At 42.7% G+C, this 20,017-nt stretch overlaps 1 protein-coding gene across 7 annotated transcripts in view; it reads right to left on the bottom strand.

The window, feature by feature from the left end:
* Positions 1 to 13,939, bottom strand: part of AMN1 (antagonist of mitotic exit network 1 homolog) — a 28,717-nt gene extending 14,778 nt beyond the window's left edge. For 2 of the 7 annotated variants that reach the window (XM_042837649.1, XM_042837652.1), the window contains exons 1-2: positions 7,465 to 7,593; positions 1,198 to 1,330 (exon numbers count right to left, since the gene is read on the bottom strand). In XM_042837649.1, coding sequence (XP_042693583.1) covers positions 1,198 to 1,330; positions 7,465 to 7,526 — 195 coding nt within the window. In that variant the 5' untranslated portion in view covers positions 7,527 to 7,593. Of the gene's footprint in view, positions 1 to 1,197; positions 1,331 to 1,825; positions 2,090 to 3,102; positions 4,576 to 7,217; positions 7,233 to 7,464; positions 7,594 to 11,198; positions 11,349 to 13,757 lie in introns of those variants that run through there. The other 5 variants (XM_042837654.1, XM_042837650.1, XM_042837651.1 and 2 more) reach the window with 5 other exon arrangements.
* Positions 13,940 to 20,017: the final 6,078 nt, after the last annotated feature.

Here is a 20,017-nt window from a genome sequence, read left to right as displayed (position 1 = left end):
AAAAGTAAACCTGGAAACTGTTAGGAAAGAAAGCTAAGATAAACCACGCTCGAGGAAAGTGATTATAGGAAACTGCAGGAACAGAGAAAGGAAACACACAAGAAAAATAACCAAAATGAAATATTCAAGTGAAAAAACAGCTCCAAGAAAAGGCAGTGACCAACTGCTGAGCAAAGACAGATGAGATTTTACAAGGAGCCAGAGGAAAAATTATAATTCAACTCCCCAGTTTCTTCTCAGATTAAAGATATCTTAATGTCTTTGAATGTTTATACATACAGTCATACAGTTATAATTACATGCATCTCTCATGATGCATAGTGAAAACAGCCAAAATCAAACTGTGTCAACACAAACTCACCAAAATGACATGAAGAACACTAGAGAACTTATTATTTTTTACAATTAAAAATGATGCATACAGAAGCTAAAAAGGTTTGTTTGAAGGTTTTCCCACAGTCCTTTTAATTCTCCTCCACACTTTAGTTTCACTGTTTTGGCTCTGTGGAACTGATACTGTGTCTCTTGGGAACTGCAGCTCAAAAAAGCTACGAACAGGGAGTCATTCATCTCCTGCTCACCAAGGTCAGCCTTTAGCTCTCCTCAATTCTCACACTTCCCTTCAAAGCCAAACAAGATAACAGTGGATGGATACCGAAACAGATGTGCCTCTTAATTTACAGCCAAAGAAAAGTCATTTGCTGACGACCAAAAGTGATTAGAGAAGTTGAACCATCAATTTTGAGCTCTAGAACAATCATATTTCAAAGAATGACAATGAATCCTAATGTCAAGAGTGTGACAGAAACTTAGCAAGTTCCTGAAATCTTTTACCAAATTTTGCACTGGCTTCTTGAAACACACTACAGTCTCTAGCATAACCAGTTTAAAACAGCCTACTCTGCAGTACTGAAAAGAGATTATGTTTGTCAGCTTATTAAAGAGAAGTAAATTGTCACTGACTGGAAAGTGTTTTTCATTTACTTACCCATACAAATGTATTTTGTATAAGCTTTATTATTTTTAATACATGACTGTTAGCATTACAAAATGTAGGGAAAAGAACAAGAAAAAAGTGAAGATAGGGACAGCCCTGAATTCATCTGTTGTCACACATAAGGAGTTACAGCTTAGTTCATCCTTATGAATTAACTACCACAGATGGAACAGTTCTAACAGTTCTTAGTGGGTTCTTACCTCACTGATGTTTGAATCTGTTATTTGCCCTTGTCTACTCATTAATTTAATTAGTTCATCCTTAATGTTAGGTGGCAACGTCTTGATATCTGCAGTGTATCTGGAAAGGTTCTTTGTCAAATACTGAACGCACCTGAAATATAGGAAAGTTACACAGTCAAAAAAGGCATCACATATTAGAAACAAAACAATTAACCCAAGAGCTGGACCTCATTGGGTCCAGCTGTTCCATACAGCCACAAGGTATTCAAATAGCCTCATCAGCAGCAGTTATCTTGGAAACTCAGCTGCCCCGGGCTGAGAAGTAAGGCTCTCACAGGAACAACTGGCTGAAATCCTATCGCAATCAGAAACACCAGTTAGTTTGAATCAAAATAGACATTCTTTTCTTAGCAATAGCTAGGCCTCCTTCTCCTTCGCTCTCTTCAAAACATTCATCAACCTGATGCTCCTACACACCAGGCTAGAGATTCTGAACAGTAACACCAACACGTACTGTTTCACCCACATTTTCTGTATGTGGGTGCCATGATTCTGCCCTCTGTGTACCTTTTGTATCAGAGGTCCAAAACTGATTCTTTGTTCTGAACAACCTCTCCCCCTTGCCAGCTAATCAAACTCAACTTACATAAGGCTTCTGTCAGGAGGTAGTGCTTTGCTAAAACACTGGATGTTAATCTCAGAGAAACACAGGGCTCAAGTATCTGTGTGAACCAGGAAGAATCTTCACTTTTGCAGCTTCGGGTTGTTAAAATCACAGGCTCACTGAAACACCAGAAGCAATTTTTGGGAATGCCTTCTAAGCACCTTGAGCAGACTGACCTTCAGATCATCAGCACTCACTGGCACACTTAGAGACAGCTAGTCCCTAAAGAAGCAACTTTCTTTGTCTCTGAAGGGAAAGATTATGATGAAAAATTAAGTCCCTCGGTAAAAGAGGACAATTAGTTAGCATGAATCCCACCCATATCCAGAGACAAAAGGTAACACTTTGTCTTCCAGGAAATTACAGGACTTTAAAAAGCATTATAGTAGAGCAAAACCAAAACTGGGGAAGGATATCTCCCACCACATCCTGTTACTTAATATGAGCATATGTAATCAGTGGAGTGCCCTAAACTGAAAGTTCTATCATCTGCTGACCATAGCTACCTGAACTAGATTCCCTATCTTCATAGATCTTGATAACTAATTATTTTACAAGCAATCCAGCTTACATCAAGTTACGTCACATGTAAAAGAAAAGCAGAACAGATGTTAGAGCTTGGGCACATCAGAAGAAAAGAACCAGAAGAAAGGAAGCTAAAACAGACAAGCAACTAAATTAGATACATCTTCCTACATTCTTTAAGATTAGGTAACTTATATTCACAGCAAGACCACTCAAGGGAGATCTGTTTTGAAACTGAAACTCTTTCAGCACTCAGTTTTTCTACATGCAGATGCAGCCATCTGCAAACGTTCTGATACCTTCCTTAAGGTCTCAGCTTTCAAACACACTGACAGTCTGGGGGAAGTGCTCACCTGCAATGGGCTGGCCCCCTGCTGTCTATGAACAACACAGGGAATGATCAAATCTAAGCAATTCCTAACTGCACGAGCAGAACAGTTCTTTACAATGTGGTGATAATCTTGATTAAAACACCTTAGAACGTGCTATTTGGCTTTTGTTGCTCTAAGAGCCTCATTTTTGACTGTAGAAACTGTCTTGGTTCTGAGCATGTCTGGGCATGAACAAATGATCTTAAAACACCTGCCAGAGCTCTGAGAGCCTCCACACAACTAAAGCTGTTAGCTGCCCCAGCTGCCTCCACCTCCCTGCTAAATGCCTCCTTGGAAGGCCCTAGAACTCTTATGCAGTCAGCCTGCAACCAAACATAGTATGTAAACCAACCACAGGCTTACCTCAATGTGCCAGCCTTTAAACTGCATCAGCTGTGTAAGTTGGTCATTTCTCACCTTGGGAACAGTAAACTTCAGAAAACAGAAACTAATACAGGATGTAAAACGTAACTTGAGAAAAAAAAGAGTTTCTAAATATTTTTTATATGATGCTCTCATGCAAAAGAGGAGTGAACTCCAGAGTGCTCCAATGCTCTTCTGGGGTGGGAGCAAAGGGGAAAAAAGGCAAAAGCAGGAAGCAGCAGCAGAAACACCTGTATAAACGCACATTCAGGTTTGAAGATCTTAAAAACAATGCCCTTATTAAAGGAGTGCTGCACATACACAGATTTGTTTCAATTTTCAGTTTCTGCTGCAAGTTCTGCTAGTTCAACACCGGACCCAAAGGCCTAAGTAACAAGCTTAAAGCACAGATGGCCATCACCTGATTAGAGTGAGATACAACACAGCACACTAAAATAATACACTCTGAGGGTTTTAAAATGTAATTACGAGTGTCAAGTATTAATCCTACTGGTACAATGGATAAGATTGCTGCAGTATTACTAATAAAATAGCATTAATATCCAACTGGAAGTAAAAACTGTTAAGTGTATCAACCTCCACAATACGTGTGGAGAGAAATTACTAGGCCTGATATACAACTAACCAGGAGAATGCAAGCAGGCAGCGTGATCCATAAATTTAACAGATTAATCATGCAAAACAAGATTACAATGGAGTAAGAACACTTGTAGTGCGTCACTTCAGAAGACACTGTAACGAGGAGGCGGTGATTTCAAGCAGAATCCAGAGTTTAACCACATGCTGCAGCTGTAAAGATCCATCAGCCAGTATGCACCGCCACTGCCTGAGCACTCATGTGGACTGCCTTAACTGAGCCCTATGGAGATGTCACAGTCTGTTGGATGAACTTGCTGATGAATAACAATGAGAGCTCTCCCACTCAGCACATGCAGGTTACACCATCTACAACCCTTCCTTTTTTTAAATGTGATAATTCTTTACCTGTCAGCAGATATGATAAAAGGTTGTTTGCTTCCCAGATAATCCTATCAAAGCACTAAAAACTACATTGGTGACCCTTATCACTGATAGATCTGTGCAGCATGCTGATTAATGTGAAGGGGCATCCTATCCTGGGCTAGGATAAGCCAGACAGACTTTCTGCACCTTTGTACTAGCCTGTGTATGCACTACAGTATGATCACCCCTTCTCGTTGGATGGCATTCTACTGAGATACACAAAAGAATGGGCGAGCCTTCCTTTGTCACGAAAGTGCACACACTTCTGTTAGGGGCTAAGCACTTAGAATTATATAATAACAGAATCATTGAGGCTGGAGAAGACCTCCAGCATCACATAGTCCAACCAGCAACCCATTCGTACCATGCCTGCTAACCACATCCCTCAGTGCCACATCCACATAGCTCTTGAACACCTCCAAGGACAGTGACTCCACCACTTCCCTGGGCATCACCACTCCTTCCGAGAAGAAGTGTTTCCTAACATCCAACTTGAACCTCCCCTGGGGCAACTTAAGGCCATTATCTCTCATCTTGTTGCCTTTACCTGGGAAAAAAGCCTAACCCCCACCTCTCCACAATCTCTTTTCAGGTCGCTGTAGGGCATGATGAGCCTTCTCTTTTCCAGGCTAAATAACCCCAGTTCTTTCAGCTGCTGCCCATAAGACCTGTACTTATTTGACATGACACCCACATTTTGGCCACAGTAAAGGAACGTTCCTGGCAAGGTTGAATTAAGGAATGACAGGTTGTTGATTAGCTATTGTATTACGGTGCAAGCTAAGCAGGAATTTGGAGAAAAAAGGATAAGGGATGGAGTGCTGTGGTAAACTGAATGGACAGAATGTAAACATCAGGAGGAAGTGCTGAGGCACTGTCAGCAAGAACCAGTTTACTTCTGATAGCTGAACACAAAACTAGGCTAAAGGTGAAGACTCAAAGAGACTAACTTCATCCCCATGACCACCAAAGGAAGACCCCTGTTATGAAGCACGCATGCGTCAAGGGGAGAAGCAGCATGCAGATGAGTTTCCGGAAAATTAATGAATATGCAACTAAATTCCACATCATGTTTTGAATACGCATAAGGTTGCTTTACAAATCTGTACTGCACTTGCTTGTTGGTGTGCATAAGGAGGAATTGTCCCCCATGTGCCAGCTCATTGAATAAACATGCCTGCTTTATAACCTAACTCTGGGTTATAGACTCTGATTCCGCAAATCAAGCTAGACTCATCCTGATAGAGGCAAACTGTCATCATATACTGTAGTACATAGAAAAAACTGTATCTAAAATCAAAATACAAACTTTGCTGTAGGGTGGATTGGTTTTTTTTGACTATAAGGGGACTACCCCAGCCATGTGTGAATAGGTACCTGCCATTTGAGACCAACTACTTAGTTCAATAAGCAGAAAACACTTCAACAACAGCGTAGAGAAATGGAAATCTAAAGGTCCCTGGTTCGTTCCTGGGTTTTGGTACCAAATGATGGAGACCAGCTCAAGACGCCTGGGACAGGCAGGCTTAGGCTCTGGTGGCGCAAAAGCAATCTTTATTGTTGTTACAAGCTTTTTATATCTCTTTGCTATGCGAGTATACAATACCTAAATCAGATAACATTCATGCAGCTGGCAGTAATACATCATTGTTTAATTAACTCTTTTATGGTTTATGATCAGCACAGTGATCAAAAGGCGTTCTATTCACAGAACATGTTCTGCTCTTGGTCACGGAACAAAGAAGCTGTAACTTATGCTTGCCAGTCTCACATGACAGTCCTTCCCTTTCAGGAGGGGCTGCATGTTCCCTGTTTGACCCTTTCAGGCCAGCCAGGTCTGTTTTGCTTAACAGTCTTCCTCAGAAATCAGCATGAGTTATGCTGAGTCTCTTAGTTACTATCAACTGTTTCTTGCTGCTGAGTTTTAAAATTTGTCTTGGGAGAAAAAAATGGAAGAAACACTGAATTGCTTGGGTTGAAAAGGGACCCTTAGAGGTCATCCAGTCCAAGTCCTGCTGCAAGGAACAGGGATAACCACAGATAGATCAGGTTGCTCAGAGCCCTGTCCAGCCTGACCTTAAGAAGAATTGCACTATTTTCAAAACCTGCCTGTTTTCAGAGGACATCTATGATTTGATGCTTTGATAATTAATCATTTATGTTTTCACTATTCTAGCATCTTATATGAAAAAAAATATGTATTTACTGGGTATACCATATGAGATGAAAGAAGAAACGGTAAGATGTCCTTGCAAAATAAGGTAAGGCTGATGAATAAAGGCTGTGAAGAAGAACTTGATAAACAAACTTATCTTGCAGATATACAGGAGGAGATGCTAGCTTAGCACCAGCTTGTAAATCTTGTTTGCTTGACAGGACAAAGACGGATGGACTTTGTCAAGCAGCATACAAAGATAGCTCTAGTTGAGCAAAACAACAAACTCGACTCTAGATTATAAAGTATGCATAAACAAAAGAAACAAAGGATGGTACCTACTGGAGGGGATGAGCATGTGCTAGGCAAACTGAGAGTGCAAACCCGAAATAGCTTAGCCAGTGGGAAAAGAGGGAGAGGAGGGCTCACCACAGAGTCCAGGGACAGGGGTAAAAAAAAGGGTCTGTGAACACTGATGAGTTGAGAGATCCTACCAGGAAATGCTCCCAGTGGTCTCCCCATTTATTCTAATAAAGCAAAATAAAAACTCCTCTTTTTGGGATAAAGATAACTGAGCCAGCCAAGTGGAGCAGAAATTTTCCCAACACGTGGCAATTACAATCTTACCTGCTTTAAAAGAATAAGTCTAAAACAAACTGCACTATTCAACAGCTCTTTTTTTTCCACCTGTCAAACTGACAGTTTATCCTTACCGCCTCCACCTCCCTCATAAGCGCAAAGGCCCGTGACAGCACGACAGAGCCAGAGCAAAACACCTCCACTCAGAGCAGACTCACTGGGCCCAGCAGCAACCAAGGAAGCTTCACCACCCCTCCGCCTGCAGACCTGTCAAAGGCCGTGCAGCTCCCCACCTGCCAAACCAGGTCAGCCCTCTGTCACTCCAGCCAGACGGCCCTCGACAAGCCCTGTCACCCACCCTGCCACCCATCACACCCGTCACCCATCCTGCTGACGTTGAGCTCAACCGAACCCAACCGCCTGCCGTGTCCAACTGCCAGCCGACACACGCCGCGACCCAGACCCGAAGCCTGCCGGCCCCTGCCAGTCCCGCTCCCCCAGCGGAGGGCAGCCGGCCCGTCCTCATGGCAGCTCAGCGCCGGCGCACACCGCACCGCGGAGAGGGGCCGGGGGACTGCGGGGGGAGGCGTAGGGGCGGCACTCACAGGTCCAGCAGAAGCCGAACTTCCCCGCTGCCACCATCCCAACCGCCGCTGAGGCGGCTCATAGCGACGGCGGGGCACGGGGAGCCGACCGAGCTCAACCGTTAGGGAGAACGGCGAAATGGCGGCGGCTCCCCGCGGCCGGGCATGATGGGAGGTGTAGTCCCGCCACATCCCGGGCTGCTCCGCCTCAGAGAGCCGCGGCCGTGCCTGAAAGAGCCTGAGAACCCCGATCTCGCACAGACAGGGACTGCCTTCCCTTTCTCCCCGCATTAAACATTTAGCAGAGTATCTTCTCTAGGTGAAGCGTGTGGGAGCTCGGGTAGGTTAAGAATTCCCTGACCTAATACAGCACTAGCTAAGTTTTTTAATCTTCCCCAATTCCTCCTTCTAATTTTGACAGTTCCTAGGAGTTTGTAAGTACACTGGGAAATTGAAAAAAACACGTGTGTACAAAGGCTGATATGATGACTATCAGCTGCATCAGCATTTTCTTAACTCATACACTCTAGTGAGGGAACCAGTAAGTCAGCCGTTTGCATGTACTCTCGAACCCAAGAGAGGTCCTGAGACAGTAAGCTGAAGAGCACAAGATGTAAAGGGTCCATAACTTGGTTTGCTAACTCAAAAGGAACCGCTTGGTTTTGCCAACTCAAAAGGCACAAATAACACAAATAGCATCGCTTAATTTAACCTTTTGCTAACTCAAGAGGAATTTATTGCTTTGAGGAATTTGTTGCTTAGTTTAACCTTTTGCTAACCCAAGAGGAATTTACTGCTTAGTTTAACCTTTTGCTGGCCCAAGTACATTCTCAAAAGGGAGCTTTCTCAAGTCAGGAGAAAGGGGCCCCTAAGAAAACAATGGAAAGAGAAGATAAACAGGATAAGAAATTGCTGAGGCATGCAGGGCGGGAGAAGAGCTCAGAACTGGTCGGAAGGAACGGCGAGGAAGATGTCTCACTTCATCCTGGAGCAACTACCAGATGCGGAGGAAGACATCGAGCCTTCATCCAATGGAAGCTACTGCACATGCACTGGAGAAGGAGATGGTATGTAAATGAATTCCCAGAAAAGTAATGAATATGTCAATGGGTCTTGGGTAAAACTGCTGAACATGTATGGCTTGGATTATAAATGTATTGAGATCCCACTCTCTGGTGTGCATGCTAGGAGGAATGATCCCCCTCGCACCTGGCATGTGGCGCAGCGCTGAAATAAAGACGCACCTGCTCTAATAACTTTATGTGGGTTAGAGAGTTTGTTTCTGCAGATCAGTACCATCTTCCAGCACCTCCGCAATATTCTAGTTTGCTTCCAGATTACATTCAAGTTGGTGTCTCAGAACCCTGTGCGAGATGACACTGTTTTTGCATTAGTAATAGAATGCTGTACCAAAGGGATGCACCTCAGGCTTGATACTAGATCAGTTCCAGTCTGTGGTTAAAGGATGCAGTATGTGCATTCTTGAGAGATAAGAGGAGACCAGCTGGCATGTTAATTTGTGTACTCTCCTCCCTTGGATAGCTGGGGGGAAGGGTGTGTTACCAAAGGTAAAGGCTGTAAGACATACATCTGCACCTAGAACTGCCAAAGAAGAAACAAACGGATCTGGAAGATATCCAGGATCTGGAAGCAGGAGATAAAGGCTTGGGGACTGTTTTGTGGATTCTGCTTGCTTAGAGAAACAAAGACTTTGTCAACCACTCAGGGGATGTGCACATGAAGAATGTAAACCTGGCAGCAGGGGAGGGACTCAGCACTGGAACTAGGAGATATAAGGGCTCATTTTTCTAACAGCAGGCACTACTGCTTGCAGGACATCCTCCACTGCAATCATGAATTTTTTCCACAAGAGTTCCAGTCTCCAAAAAAATCATTTGAGGCATTTCTCACAATTATTTGCCTTTTTTTTTTTTTTCCCCTTTGCCTAATAAGGTGCTTACTCAAAGTTCTAGTTCTGCTTATAACTTCCAGATGTACTGTTTATCTATAATAAACATCCTTCTTTACCACAAGTAAGAGGAGCAACATCCTTGAACTACGGCCATAAGTCCAAAACAAAGACCAATCATTAGAGACCAGGTGTGTTGGAAAAGCCTGTGCCCAAACATGGATGCAGTGAGTAGGGGGACTCCGCCCCAGAAGACCAAAGACCCCCACACAGGCACAGAGGCCTCAATTATGTTCGTGCAACCTTACAGCGGTGTAGTCCTGTGAATATGTAGTAGGTATGTATGACTTAAGTATTAAATATGCATATATTAAAAATAATTGAATATAAGTGGAAGAAGATGTGAAGACTCACTACGCTTGATTTTATGGAGATTACTCACCTTATGCCCTGCACAGAAATAAAGCAACGACCTTCTCTAGATCACTTATTCCTAGCCAAGGAATAAACCATCTGTCAAAAGAAGAAATTTTTTTTGCACTTGGCCCTGTTGAACCTCACGAGGTTGGCATGGGCCCAATTCTCAAGCCTATCCAGGTCCCTCTGGCATCCCTTCCGTCTTGCATGTCAACTGCACCACTCACTTGGTGTCAACTGCAAACTGCTGAGGGTGCTCTCAACCCCACTGTGCATGTTCCCTACAAAGATGTTAAATAACACCAGTCCCAGCACTGATCTCTGAGGAAAGTCACCTATCACCAATCTCCACTTGGACACTGAATCATTAACTGCAACTCTGAGTGTTACCATCCAGCCAATTCCTTATCCAACAAGTGGTCCATCTATCAAGTCAATTTTTTTCCGCTCACTTGTTGAGCAGTACAGCTTGGTATTGCATCATTCCGTTTGGGATAACCAATGCTATCCTTTCTGCTCTAGCAGTGCTGTGACAATATATGATACACAAGCAGTAATTTTCTCTCCCAAGGCTAATTTTTGTCCATCTTTTCTTAGCAACACAGCAGCTGCCACTGCCCTCAGACATCCAGAGCTTATCTTACCCAATTTTGAGAAGTAAGCTACTGATCTTTTCCAGTCTCCTAAAGTTTGTGCAAGCATCCCCAAAGCCCGACATCCTCTCTCGTGTAAATAAAATTCAAAAGAATTTGTTAAATTCAGGAGAAGGCAGGAGAACATGTGAGTGATTTTTATTTCATCAAGTCCTTCTCAGCATTCTTAAGTGCCTTCTAGTTACTCTCCTTGTCCTTTGACAATGGCTCTTCCAGCTTTCTCAATTGCTCAGACAAAAGGCATCACCACATTCATGGTTTCAGAGAGGGCTTCAGTTAGCTTTGCCTTATTTCCAGCATCTCTTTTCCAATAATTCCTGTAACTGATTTGAAGACATACATACTTTTTCCTCCCAGGCATATGTACTCAAACTTTGTTCTGATCAAGAGTTACCCATGCTCTCAATTTATTCAATAAATCCTTTCCCAGAGATAACAGTCACTATAGACAGCCATATTAACAGATATATTGACATTCCAGAAATGCCATCTATTTTTTGCAGTTTTTTTTCCATGTCTGTAGCTGACTGCTCCATGAACAAAGTAGTAAAAGACACTTGTCCTGTCATGGATGGAGACTAAAGCACCGCACAAATCTCTCACAAGAAGGTAGAAAGATTTATATAAATAGAGATACGGTAATTTGAATGATGACAGTGATTTAAAATGGCTAAATATCTTAAACTATTTGCTACATGGAGGGCAGAGGGTGCATAATGAATCTAAGGCCAAATCTTAGAGAATCTAGAATAGCCTAAAAGCAATAAATCACTTACCAGGGATCTGTCGGCAAGGCATCAGCACGTCTTGGGTGAATCTCCACGCAGACATTAAGTGACTTCAAGAGGTGTCCCTACTTCAGTGGAGATCCTGGTGTGCCACCAGCTGCTTTCAAGAACTCTCTGCAGGGTTTTTTCAACTGCCTGCTATTTATGAGGTAAAGCGGTTGACTCAGTCCTACAACTTAGAATTGGATCTATTGAACTAGCTGCCTGTTATCAGGACTCTGAACACACTGTCTGAATGGTGGTTGTTAACAGTCTCTGGTGAAACCTTGTTATCAGCCCCATGGACAAGGTCTTTTGCACCTTTTGCTGGTGGGGGCAAACAGTGCACTTTTCCATGGCCCGGTCCTCAGGATCCAAATTCGTCTACTTCCTTGCTCTTTCACGCCGTCTTACATAAAAAGACAGAGGGGTCCTCACTTTTACCTTGCACTGACACAAGTTGTAATGATATTGTTAAGCTTACTAAGTCCTGCCGATGGATAGAACTGTAGTTTGTTTAGACAACAGAAAGAGTCTGTGTTTTTGTACCAAGTAGATAATGTTGGTATACTTAACTCCTTGTACCAAGCAGATAAGGGAAGTTCTACTTTGAATCAGCTAGTCTTGTGTATGCAGGTATCATGCAGTCATGACAAGAAACTAACTGAGCATGCATGAAAGCCAGTTTCAACCAGCAGACACAGAGGAAGACCACTACCACAACAAGACTGAGTATATGCAAAGAGGCAGAATCCAATGGTAACAATTTTGCAGTAAGTATTGAATGGATATGTACTGCCTGGAAAACCTTTGGTCAATCAGGAAACACTCTAAGACTCAAGTTGGAGTGTTAGAAAGCAGACATGCTTCAACCAGCACTGGAATTATCACAGAGATTATCTTCCTATCATGCATAGCTTACATAAAAGATCTTCAGCTTATATACATTACTTGTGTTACACATGCAGAAAGTTTCCCAGAGGCATGTTTCACATGCAGTGACCGATTCAAAACAGGACCTCCTATTTCCTTGACACAAGAATTCAGCCAATCTTCCTTACCTCCCTGGTTCAGAAACACAACCCTTTGTTATCTACATAAACTGCAAGGCAGGGATATCCTTCAACAAACACTAACAAGCTTCATGATGTTGTTACAAATTGCATCAATATGTAACACAAGTAATGTATTTAAGCTGAAGATCTTCTTTGCGATGTATGTGCTTTATGTGGAAGAAGGATCCCCAGCGCATCCTGTGCTGTAATAAGGAATGCCTGCTTCTTAATACCACATTGGTCTTAAGGAGTTTCATTCAGACTGGAGTTTGTCTGAACGACGAACTCACATTTCCACATGCCCACACACACACTTCTATTCCCATTTCATTCAGAACAACCAGAGTATTTATGTTGCAAGATTCTGTGCAAGTTCCAAATAAGTCTGAAGTTAATTTGCAGGATCAGATTTCAAACTTCATACACCAGTGCTGTATTCCAAACAAAATGCCACCAGGACACCTCAGAGAACAGTTAAATACACTGTTCTTAGGCAGACTCAACAACAGGCAGCTGCAGAATGGATTTCAAAACACCATGTATAATCTAATGTGATCATCAGTAGTTTCTCAGACTGTAAAATGATTCAGTTAGTGCTTAAGAGCTACTAACCTGCTTTTGTTAAGTCAGGTCCCAGCTTGTAATGGGTACACAAGGATTTTCCTCCTCAGATACACTAGGAAGGAATTCCTTTTGTAGATGTAACGAGGGTGCTCTTTACCTATTCCTCTAGCCTGTCAGTTGTTTCTATTCAGAGACATTGTTTCATATATCAACCACTGTTCCCCATTTTGGATCTTCTCTAAGCTTGTGAGCATGCACATAGCTCCATTGCCGACACTATCTTTTTTATATTTTTTTAAATCAGATATGTTTGACTATGACTCTGCTATTACTCTGCTATAAGTGGTTGGCCTGCAGCTTGTATTTGCACAGCTGAATACCACTCGTTGAACCTGGCAGTTGACTCTTCTAGTGTATTTCCCTCAACTATCCAGTCCCCAATTCATAAGCAATTGATGTTATTGGAGATTGTTAAAAATAGACATCCCCACTGCTCTGTCCTTATTTACTAATTCAGTCATCTCACAATAGAAAGCGTGAATAGTTAGCAAAGCACAACTTTCCCTTGACAAATGCATGGTGACTACTTGTAACCACCTTGTATTTCATGTTTTTGATGATGGTTTCCAGAACAATTTCCGCTATTATCTTCCAAGGGATAGATGGAGACTGACCAGCCTGTAGTTTTCTTTACTCGTGTTTTTTGATCTGCTTGAAAACAGGGATGATATATGCTTTTTTCCCCAGTTCACAGGAACTTTTAATCAAACACCAGATAACTTTTAAGGTAATCAAAAACGGCCTCATAATGACATCAGTCAGTTCTTTCATGACTGCATTCTATCAGCCCAACATCAGATCGGACTAGATAATCTTAGGGCCTTTTCCAGCCTTAATGATTGTGTGATCAGGTCATACGGACTTGTGTCCAGTTTAGCTACTCCCTTACCTTGACCTGCTCCGTAACAGTAAGTCTTCCTTGCTCCAGCCATTTCCCTTGGTTTCAGGGACATTGGATTCCTCACTACAAGTCTTGCCAAGGTGAAAAAGATACTGAGGATTTCAGAGTCTTCTGCATCTGTCTTGGAGTGTGAGGTGCTGGTTCTTTCGAACATCAAGGAAGAAGTCACAGTACACCTAAGAGAGATAAGCTGTGAGGAGTCTTACTTATCCCCGCCTTCTCACTTATCCATGCCTATGCTGGTTACCATCGAAAGATTTGCATTGAATGGCCCTCTCTGGTAGAGCTACAGCATGCTATGCAGAACTGCAGTTTATAATAAGGTTCAACAGCCTCATTGCTCTTCACATATTTATAGTATCCCTCAGGATAAAGAAAGCTATGAATCTTTTACTTACACAGTATTGAATGAGGGTACAGTAAAGTTCGTCAAGTGTTATGCTTTCACACATTCCCATGGGAACAAGCTCTTACAAATGTACTGGTTGTATTATTAAATATAGCATGTGCTGCAGTCACAGTATGTGCTCAGATTATTTAGCATCTATTCACGCTAACAAATGCAGGAATCGTGCCAAAACCTGCAGTTAAACTCTGCCTCAATTTTCCTTGAAGCCACTTTCTTTTCACTGCCTTCTGTGATGACCTTCAGTATCTTTTCCCCCATTGGGTTCTCAGCCCCATTCAGAAGTAAGCTCATATTTCCTGTAGTTTTCCTTTTATTTGCTGATACACTTGTAAAAGCGTTTTCACTGCCCTCCACACCCCTTACCAGATTCAGCTGTGGAGGAATTTTAGCTTTACCAGATTCATCCCCTCACACTGGAACGGCAGTTCTGTTCCTTTTTAGTATTCTATTCTTGTTTCCATGCAATGGAAAGTGAAAAAGTGACAGCAGAGCAAGAGAATCCCAAGCTGCAAAGACAAGGATTTGCTCAAACACAACAGCAGCAGAAATAAGGGAAAGACACTACTACTTACCTTTGGAAGGCCTCAGGAACAAAAGGACCTCCAGCAAGATTCCCTTACCTCCACTGCCAACCCTTACATGAGGTCTGGGGAGGGGTGAATCCTGGCTCCGCCCCTTCTAGTTGGTCGGGTGCATTGCATGCACCTGAGCTGCCCTGGGTTGTCCCTGCCTTCCTACCAGGTGCTCAAATACTCATTCGAACAATGACTTAGCATTTCCACTACACCACCTTTATACACTTTCTTTCATATTTGAGTTTAGTCAGAAGCAACTTTTTTCATCTATATACTCTTCTGCTGCTTTTGTGGAATTCACTGCTTGTTAAGTCAGACATTTCTTGCTATTGGAGGGTGGGCTGTCTGTGGGAGGCTGGAGATGTCATCTTGCTTTCTTGTATCCTTCTTCCTTTCAGGAGGGAGACTATCATATGGGATTCATCCAAGTACACACTTGAGCAGGCCAAAGCCTGATCAGTTGAAGTTCAGGACTCCTTTTTGCCTTGTTTCCTCCTTTCATAATCCTGAACTCTGATTACTGTCAAGGCTACCATGACCTGCAGATCCCTAACCAGTTCTGCTTTGCTAGCAGGGATCAGCTCCTCAGTCTTCTCTGTTAAGAGCTCGTTAAGGCTCTACAGAAGTCTGGATTCTTGTGCCCTATAGGGAACATTGGGGTAACTAAAGTCATACACTGAGATAGGGCCTGCAAACACAATACTTCTAGTTGACTGAAAACCTTATCTAGAACTGTATCTTGATAATATAGTCTATATGTAAGAGATTACTCTGTTAACTTCTGTGTCTGAAAGCTTGCTGGGGACACAGATGGACTTGTTCAAGTCTCGAGCAAGGATTGTGAAATCCTTTGTCTGAAGGACACAGATGAACAAGTCCAGGCAAGTCCTGGGCAAAGGTTGTGAGATCTGGGGGACACAGATGGGCAAGGCCAGGAGCAACGAGAGCGAGATGAGCTGCAGCTAAATAGCTGTGAAGTGCTCCTTTGTGTGGACCTATCTCTGGATGATGGCCATCTCAGGGGGTACTCAATGACTCTTGCTCAAGGCCCATCCTTGTCACGTAGGCAGGAGAACAAGGAGGATAAAAGAAGAAATGAAAACCATGAGGATGGGTTTCTGACAATTCAGATTCCTCACGAAGAACGGAGGTTTCTGACAACAGATTCCTCATGAAGAAGAAGAGGGATTCCTGAAGATTGAGGTGATTCCTGCATACTGTCGAACTCTCCTGAGCCTGCTGCCTGACCACTGTTGCTGCTTCAAGAATTGGCTCCTCGACTTCCTCATCTACCTGCCTGCTGCCCAGTGCCGGCCACGCTGCTGCTCCCCGTCTTCTGCTGCGTCTGCCCGGGACCTTCAAACACCGTGCAACGGGACGCTGCTGGATCCTGCTGGTGACTCTCCCCGCTTTACGCAACTCCTTCTTCTTTTCCATCTTTTCCATCGCCCTCCTTCCCTTCCCTGTCTCCCTGATTAGGTTTGGTAATAAACTGGATGCAACAACATATGAACCGTTGTTTCTTAATCTCACACCGGGTATACAGATATTAAAAGAACCTCATCTCCCTCCTATAAATTGGAGCGAGACACTATAGCAGACATGTACACTGTTACCCATGTTGATCTACTCATCACAAACTCTTACCTAGCTCAGAATCTGGCCCTAGGCAGGGCTCCACGCAGTCCCTCTACTTTCTTATATAAGCAGTAACTTACCCTCCCCATCTTCCTAGACAGTATTTATCAACTGTAGTACTCTAGGTAGTGGAACTACCCAACATTGTCTCCATTACTGTAGTGATACTATAGCCCTACTATAGAGGGCACAGACCTCTTATTGTTCCTGTTTGTTGCTTATGCTGCATGCACTAGTGTATAAATAGTTTAGAGAAACACCATGGCATATTGATTTCCTAGAAAGAATATGAGAGCTTTCCCTACAAAGAAGGATCTCCTGGACAGTACTGTACGGTGTGATCCCATTTGAGTCTGTTTTGTTGATTATTGGATCCATTCTGCTCCTATGAAGCCACACTTTTTGTTTGCTAACCTCATCCACAACTTTCTCACTTGATTGAATTAGCATTTTCGCCATCATTATTAGGGAGAAGTTCTTACCAGATTGGCCATTCTGCTGGCTTCTACCATTCACCACTCTAGAACTGGAGCAGTTGATCTTCTTTCAAGAAGTTTTCAGTCCTCGAAATACATATCATGAATGCAGAAAACAAGACCCTATTGTTATTGACAACTAGCAGGACTAACAAGATACTACGCAGGCCTTTATATCCTATACCATCAGCCTAGAGCTATATACATTGTATTTGAGACATTCCAGGTTTTCTCTGACAATATCATAGGCTTATCCCGTGAAAAAAAAAAATCAACAGAGGAGCAATAACCAGAGAGCCTGAGAAGACTCCAAAGGTTCTTCATAGCATTGTAAGTTAACACCCCTGACAAACATCAGAGATAGAGACCAGTAGACAAATCTGTTCCATACAACAGAAGGGTCAGCCTCCACTAACTTGGTGTTTCCTTCTGATGCTCCTATAAATCTTAAGCATAGTCATTTTGGAAGTTTCGTTTGACATAGGAGACACTGTACTTCACCAAGGCACTGTAGTTATTCTGTATTTGTAAGACTTAAGGCAGAGCACAAGCTTTCCTCCTAGTGAAAGGAGTCAGCAGCTTTCAGCCTTCCATCCTAAAAGCCTATACTTTCTGCCTTAATATGGGAATTCAGCCTGTCCCTCTTTTAGTATGTACTTCCACAAGCTGTTGAAACTATAGGGTCTTAGAAAAGATCCAGTCAACATCTTCTATCTCTGATTATGCTGCAACTCCTTTAACCTTATCCTGCAACTCCTTTGCAGCAAAACATAGCTTCTCAACAACTACATACCTCACCTCCTTCAATTAGAAGGATTTCTCACTGCCCAGATGAGATGAGTGTTACTGTCCCAAACCAACATCCTCCTACTGAAGTTCTACCTGAGTTGAGATCTCTAACATTACAGCAGCTACTAAGCTTTTTACACTGTAAAACATACCCACCATTGGTACAGCCACATTATTAGTAGATAACATACCAACCACCCTCACAATTGCCCTGCCTGCTTAGTAACCCTGGAATTTCTACTTTAGGCCCAGCTCTTATGTAATCATCTGAAGGGGTAGCAGACCCTTCTTGATCAGCATCAGCTGAAACAAAAGCTCCATGGATCCCTTAATCAACTAGGGCTGACAGAGTTCTTTAGGCCTGCTACATCTTAAAAGAAATCAAGGCTTCCTGTACCTACCCGCATCCAGGGCAGCAGGAACCTTCAAGTGCCTCAAAGATTTCCCCAGATGGTTCCCAGAGGTCCTTTAGCAATGATCCCAGAATTTCCCAGATTTTCTAAAAGCAAAAGTACAGAAACTGCTGCATCAGCTATTCTCTGCCACTTCTAGCTGTGCTTTTCAAGGAAGATTGTTGTAACTATTATATATAAAATTAACTATAATAAAATATATATATATAAATTTACTAGCAACAAGCAAATCTTGTTATTTCTCAGTATTTCTCAGACATAAAATTAAGCTAGCAAGGAACATGTTCCCTCTACTCATGCTGGAATGCTAATTTTAAAAAAGCCAGCCTCCGTTGAGGAGCAAAAGCATCTCTAGTGATCCATTCTGGCAGTTTCAGTTTTAATTTTGAGCATATAGTTATGACAAATAATTTTTCAGGTTTTCCTAACATGTTACGATATGCAAGACCCCCAGTACTGTCACTAGGGTCAATGTTTATTGTACAGTGTCTCCCAAGGTGCCCTGTATGGCATGTTGAAGTGCTCTGAAGAATAATATTTGTTTCTACAGCAGCTGGCACTGACATACTGAGGTCTTCAGTGCTGTTCTTTTTCTGCTACTCCCATCTCGTAGTTTGTGAATGGAGTTTTTATCCTCCATGTAAGAGAACATTTTGATCCACTGTGAAGCTAGATAATAGTCCCAAAGTATTATAATCCAGTTCTGCATCCTATTTGCAGCAGAAATCAAGAGCAGAATGCTATGTCCCAAACAAGTGATTTGTTTCTTTAATAACTTTGAGGTAATACTTGCTAATGAGGCACTAAGGAATGCCAGAGAGATTCTTTCTGCATAGCTGGTTCCAAAACAATTGTACCCACATATAGCTGATTTTGTTGCAGCCCTGCAAACAATGTAAAAAACGTTCTGTTTCAATAAGTTTAAATACAATTACCTGTGATGTGATTTTGTGCAGTGGCTGGCTGATTTTCCAAAGGGCAGTTCCTTTTTTTCTTCAACATCCTTCAAGATACACTTTGCTGATAACATAAGAACTGTTTTCTAGGTGTGACATCTTGACAACTATTGCACATGCTTCTGATACATAGCATACATTTTTGTTCTAGGGTCAGTGAAAATGTCACTCATACAGTCCTGTCCAAGGATCAATAGAAGTTTTATCTATAAAACAGTTGTTCATTAAGAGAATATATATATGAGAGCCTTTTGCACTATGTTTGATACTACTGTAATTCTAATTAAGATATTGTTACGAAGATGATCAGGGGACTGGAGCACCTCTCCTATGAAGGCAGGCTGAGGGAGCTGGGCTTGTTCAGCCTGGAGAAAAGAAGGCTGCAGGGTGACCTCATTGCAGCCTTTCAGTACCTAAAGGGAGCCTACAAACAGGAGGGGAATCAACTCTTTGAAGGGGTTGATATGTGTAGGAGGAGGGGAAATGGTTTTAAGTTGAGGGAGGGGAGATTTAGGTCGGATGTCAGGAGGAAGTTCTTTACAGAGAGAGTGGTGAGGTGCTGGAACAGGCTGCCCAGAGAGGCTGTGGATGCCCCGTCCCTGGAGGTGTTCAAGGCCAGGTTGGATGGGGCCCTGGGCAGCCTGGTCCAGTATTGAATGGGGAGGTTGGTGGCCCTGCATGTGGCAGGGGGGTTGGAGCTTCATGATCCTTGAGGTCCCTTCCAACACGGGCCATTCTGTGATTCTGTGATTCTGTGATTGTTATTGTTGCATCAATCATTAAGTTTATTTGATTCCTTTCAGGTTTTAACCCCAGATGGGCCAACGCTGACCAAGGTGATCATAAATCTCACTTCAGTTGCACTTCAGAGCCGTGTTTAGGGAGCCCAGAGGCCACTGAACTGTACACAAAAGGAGGTTGACAGATGACTTTAAATATCAGTAAAACAACTTTATAGTTTCTCTTGTGTTTTGTTTGACAAGAGTCTATTT

The sequence above is a fragment of the Centrocercus urophasianus genome, unplaced genomic scaffold (genome assembly GCF_019232065.1).
Source record: "Centrocercus urophasianus isolate 14NV4802_14NV808 unplaced genomic scaffold, USGS_Curo_1.0 seq_73, whole genome shotgun sequence".
Taxonomy (NCBI): Eukaryota; Metazoa; Chordata; class Aves; order Galliformes; family Phasianidae; genus Centrocercus; species Centrocercus urophasianus.
This window is presented reverse-complemented; position numbering and strand designations above follow the sequence as displayed.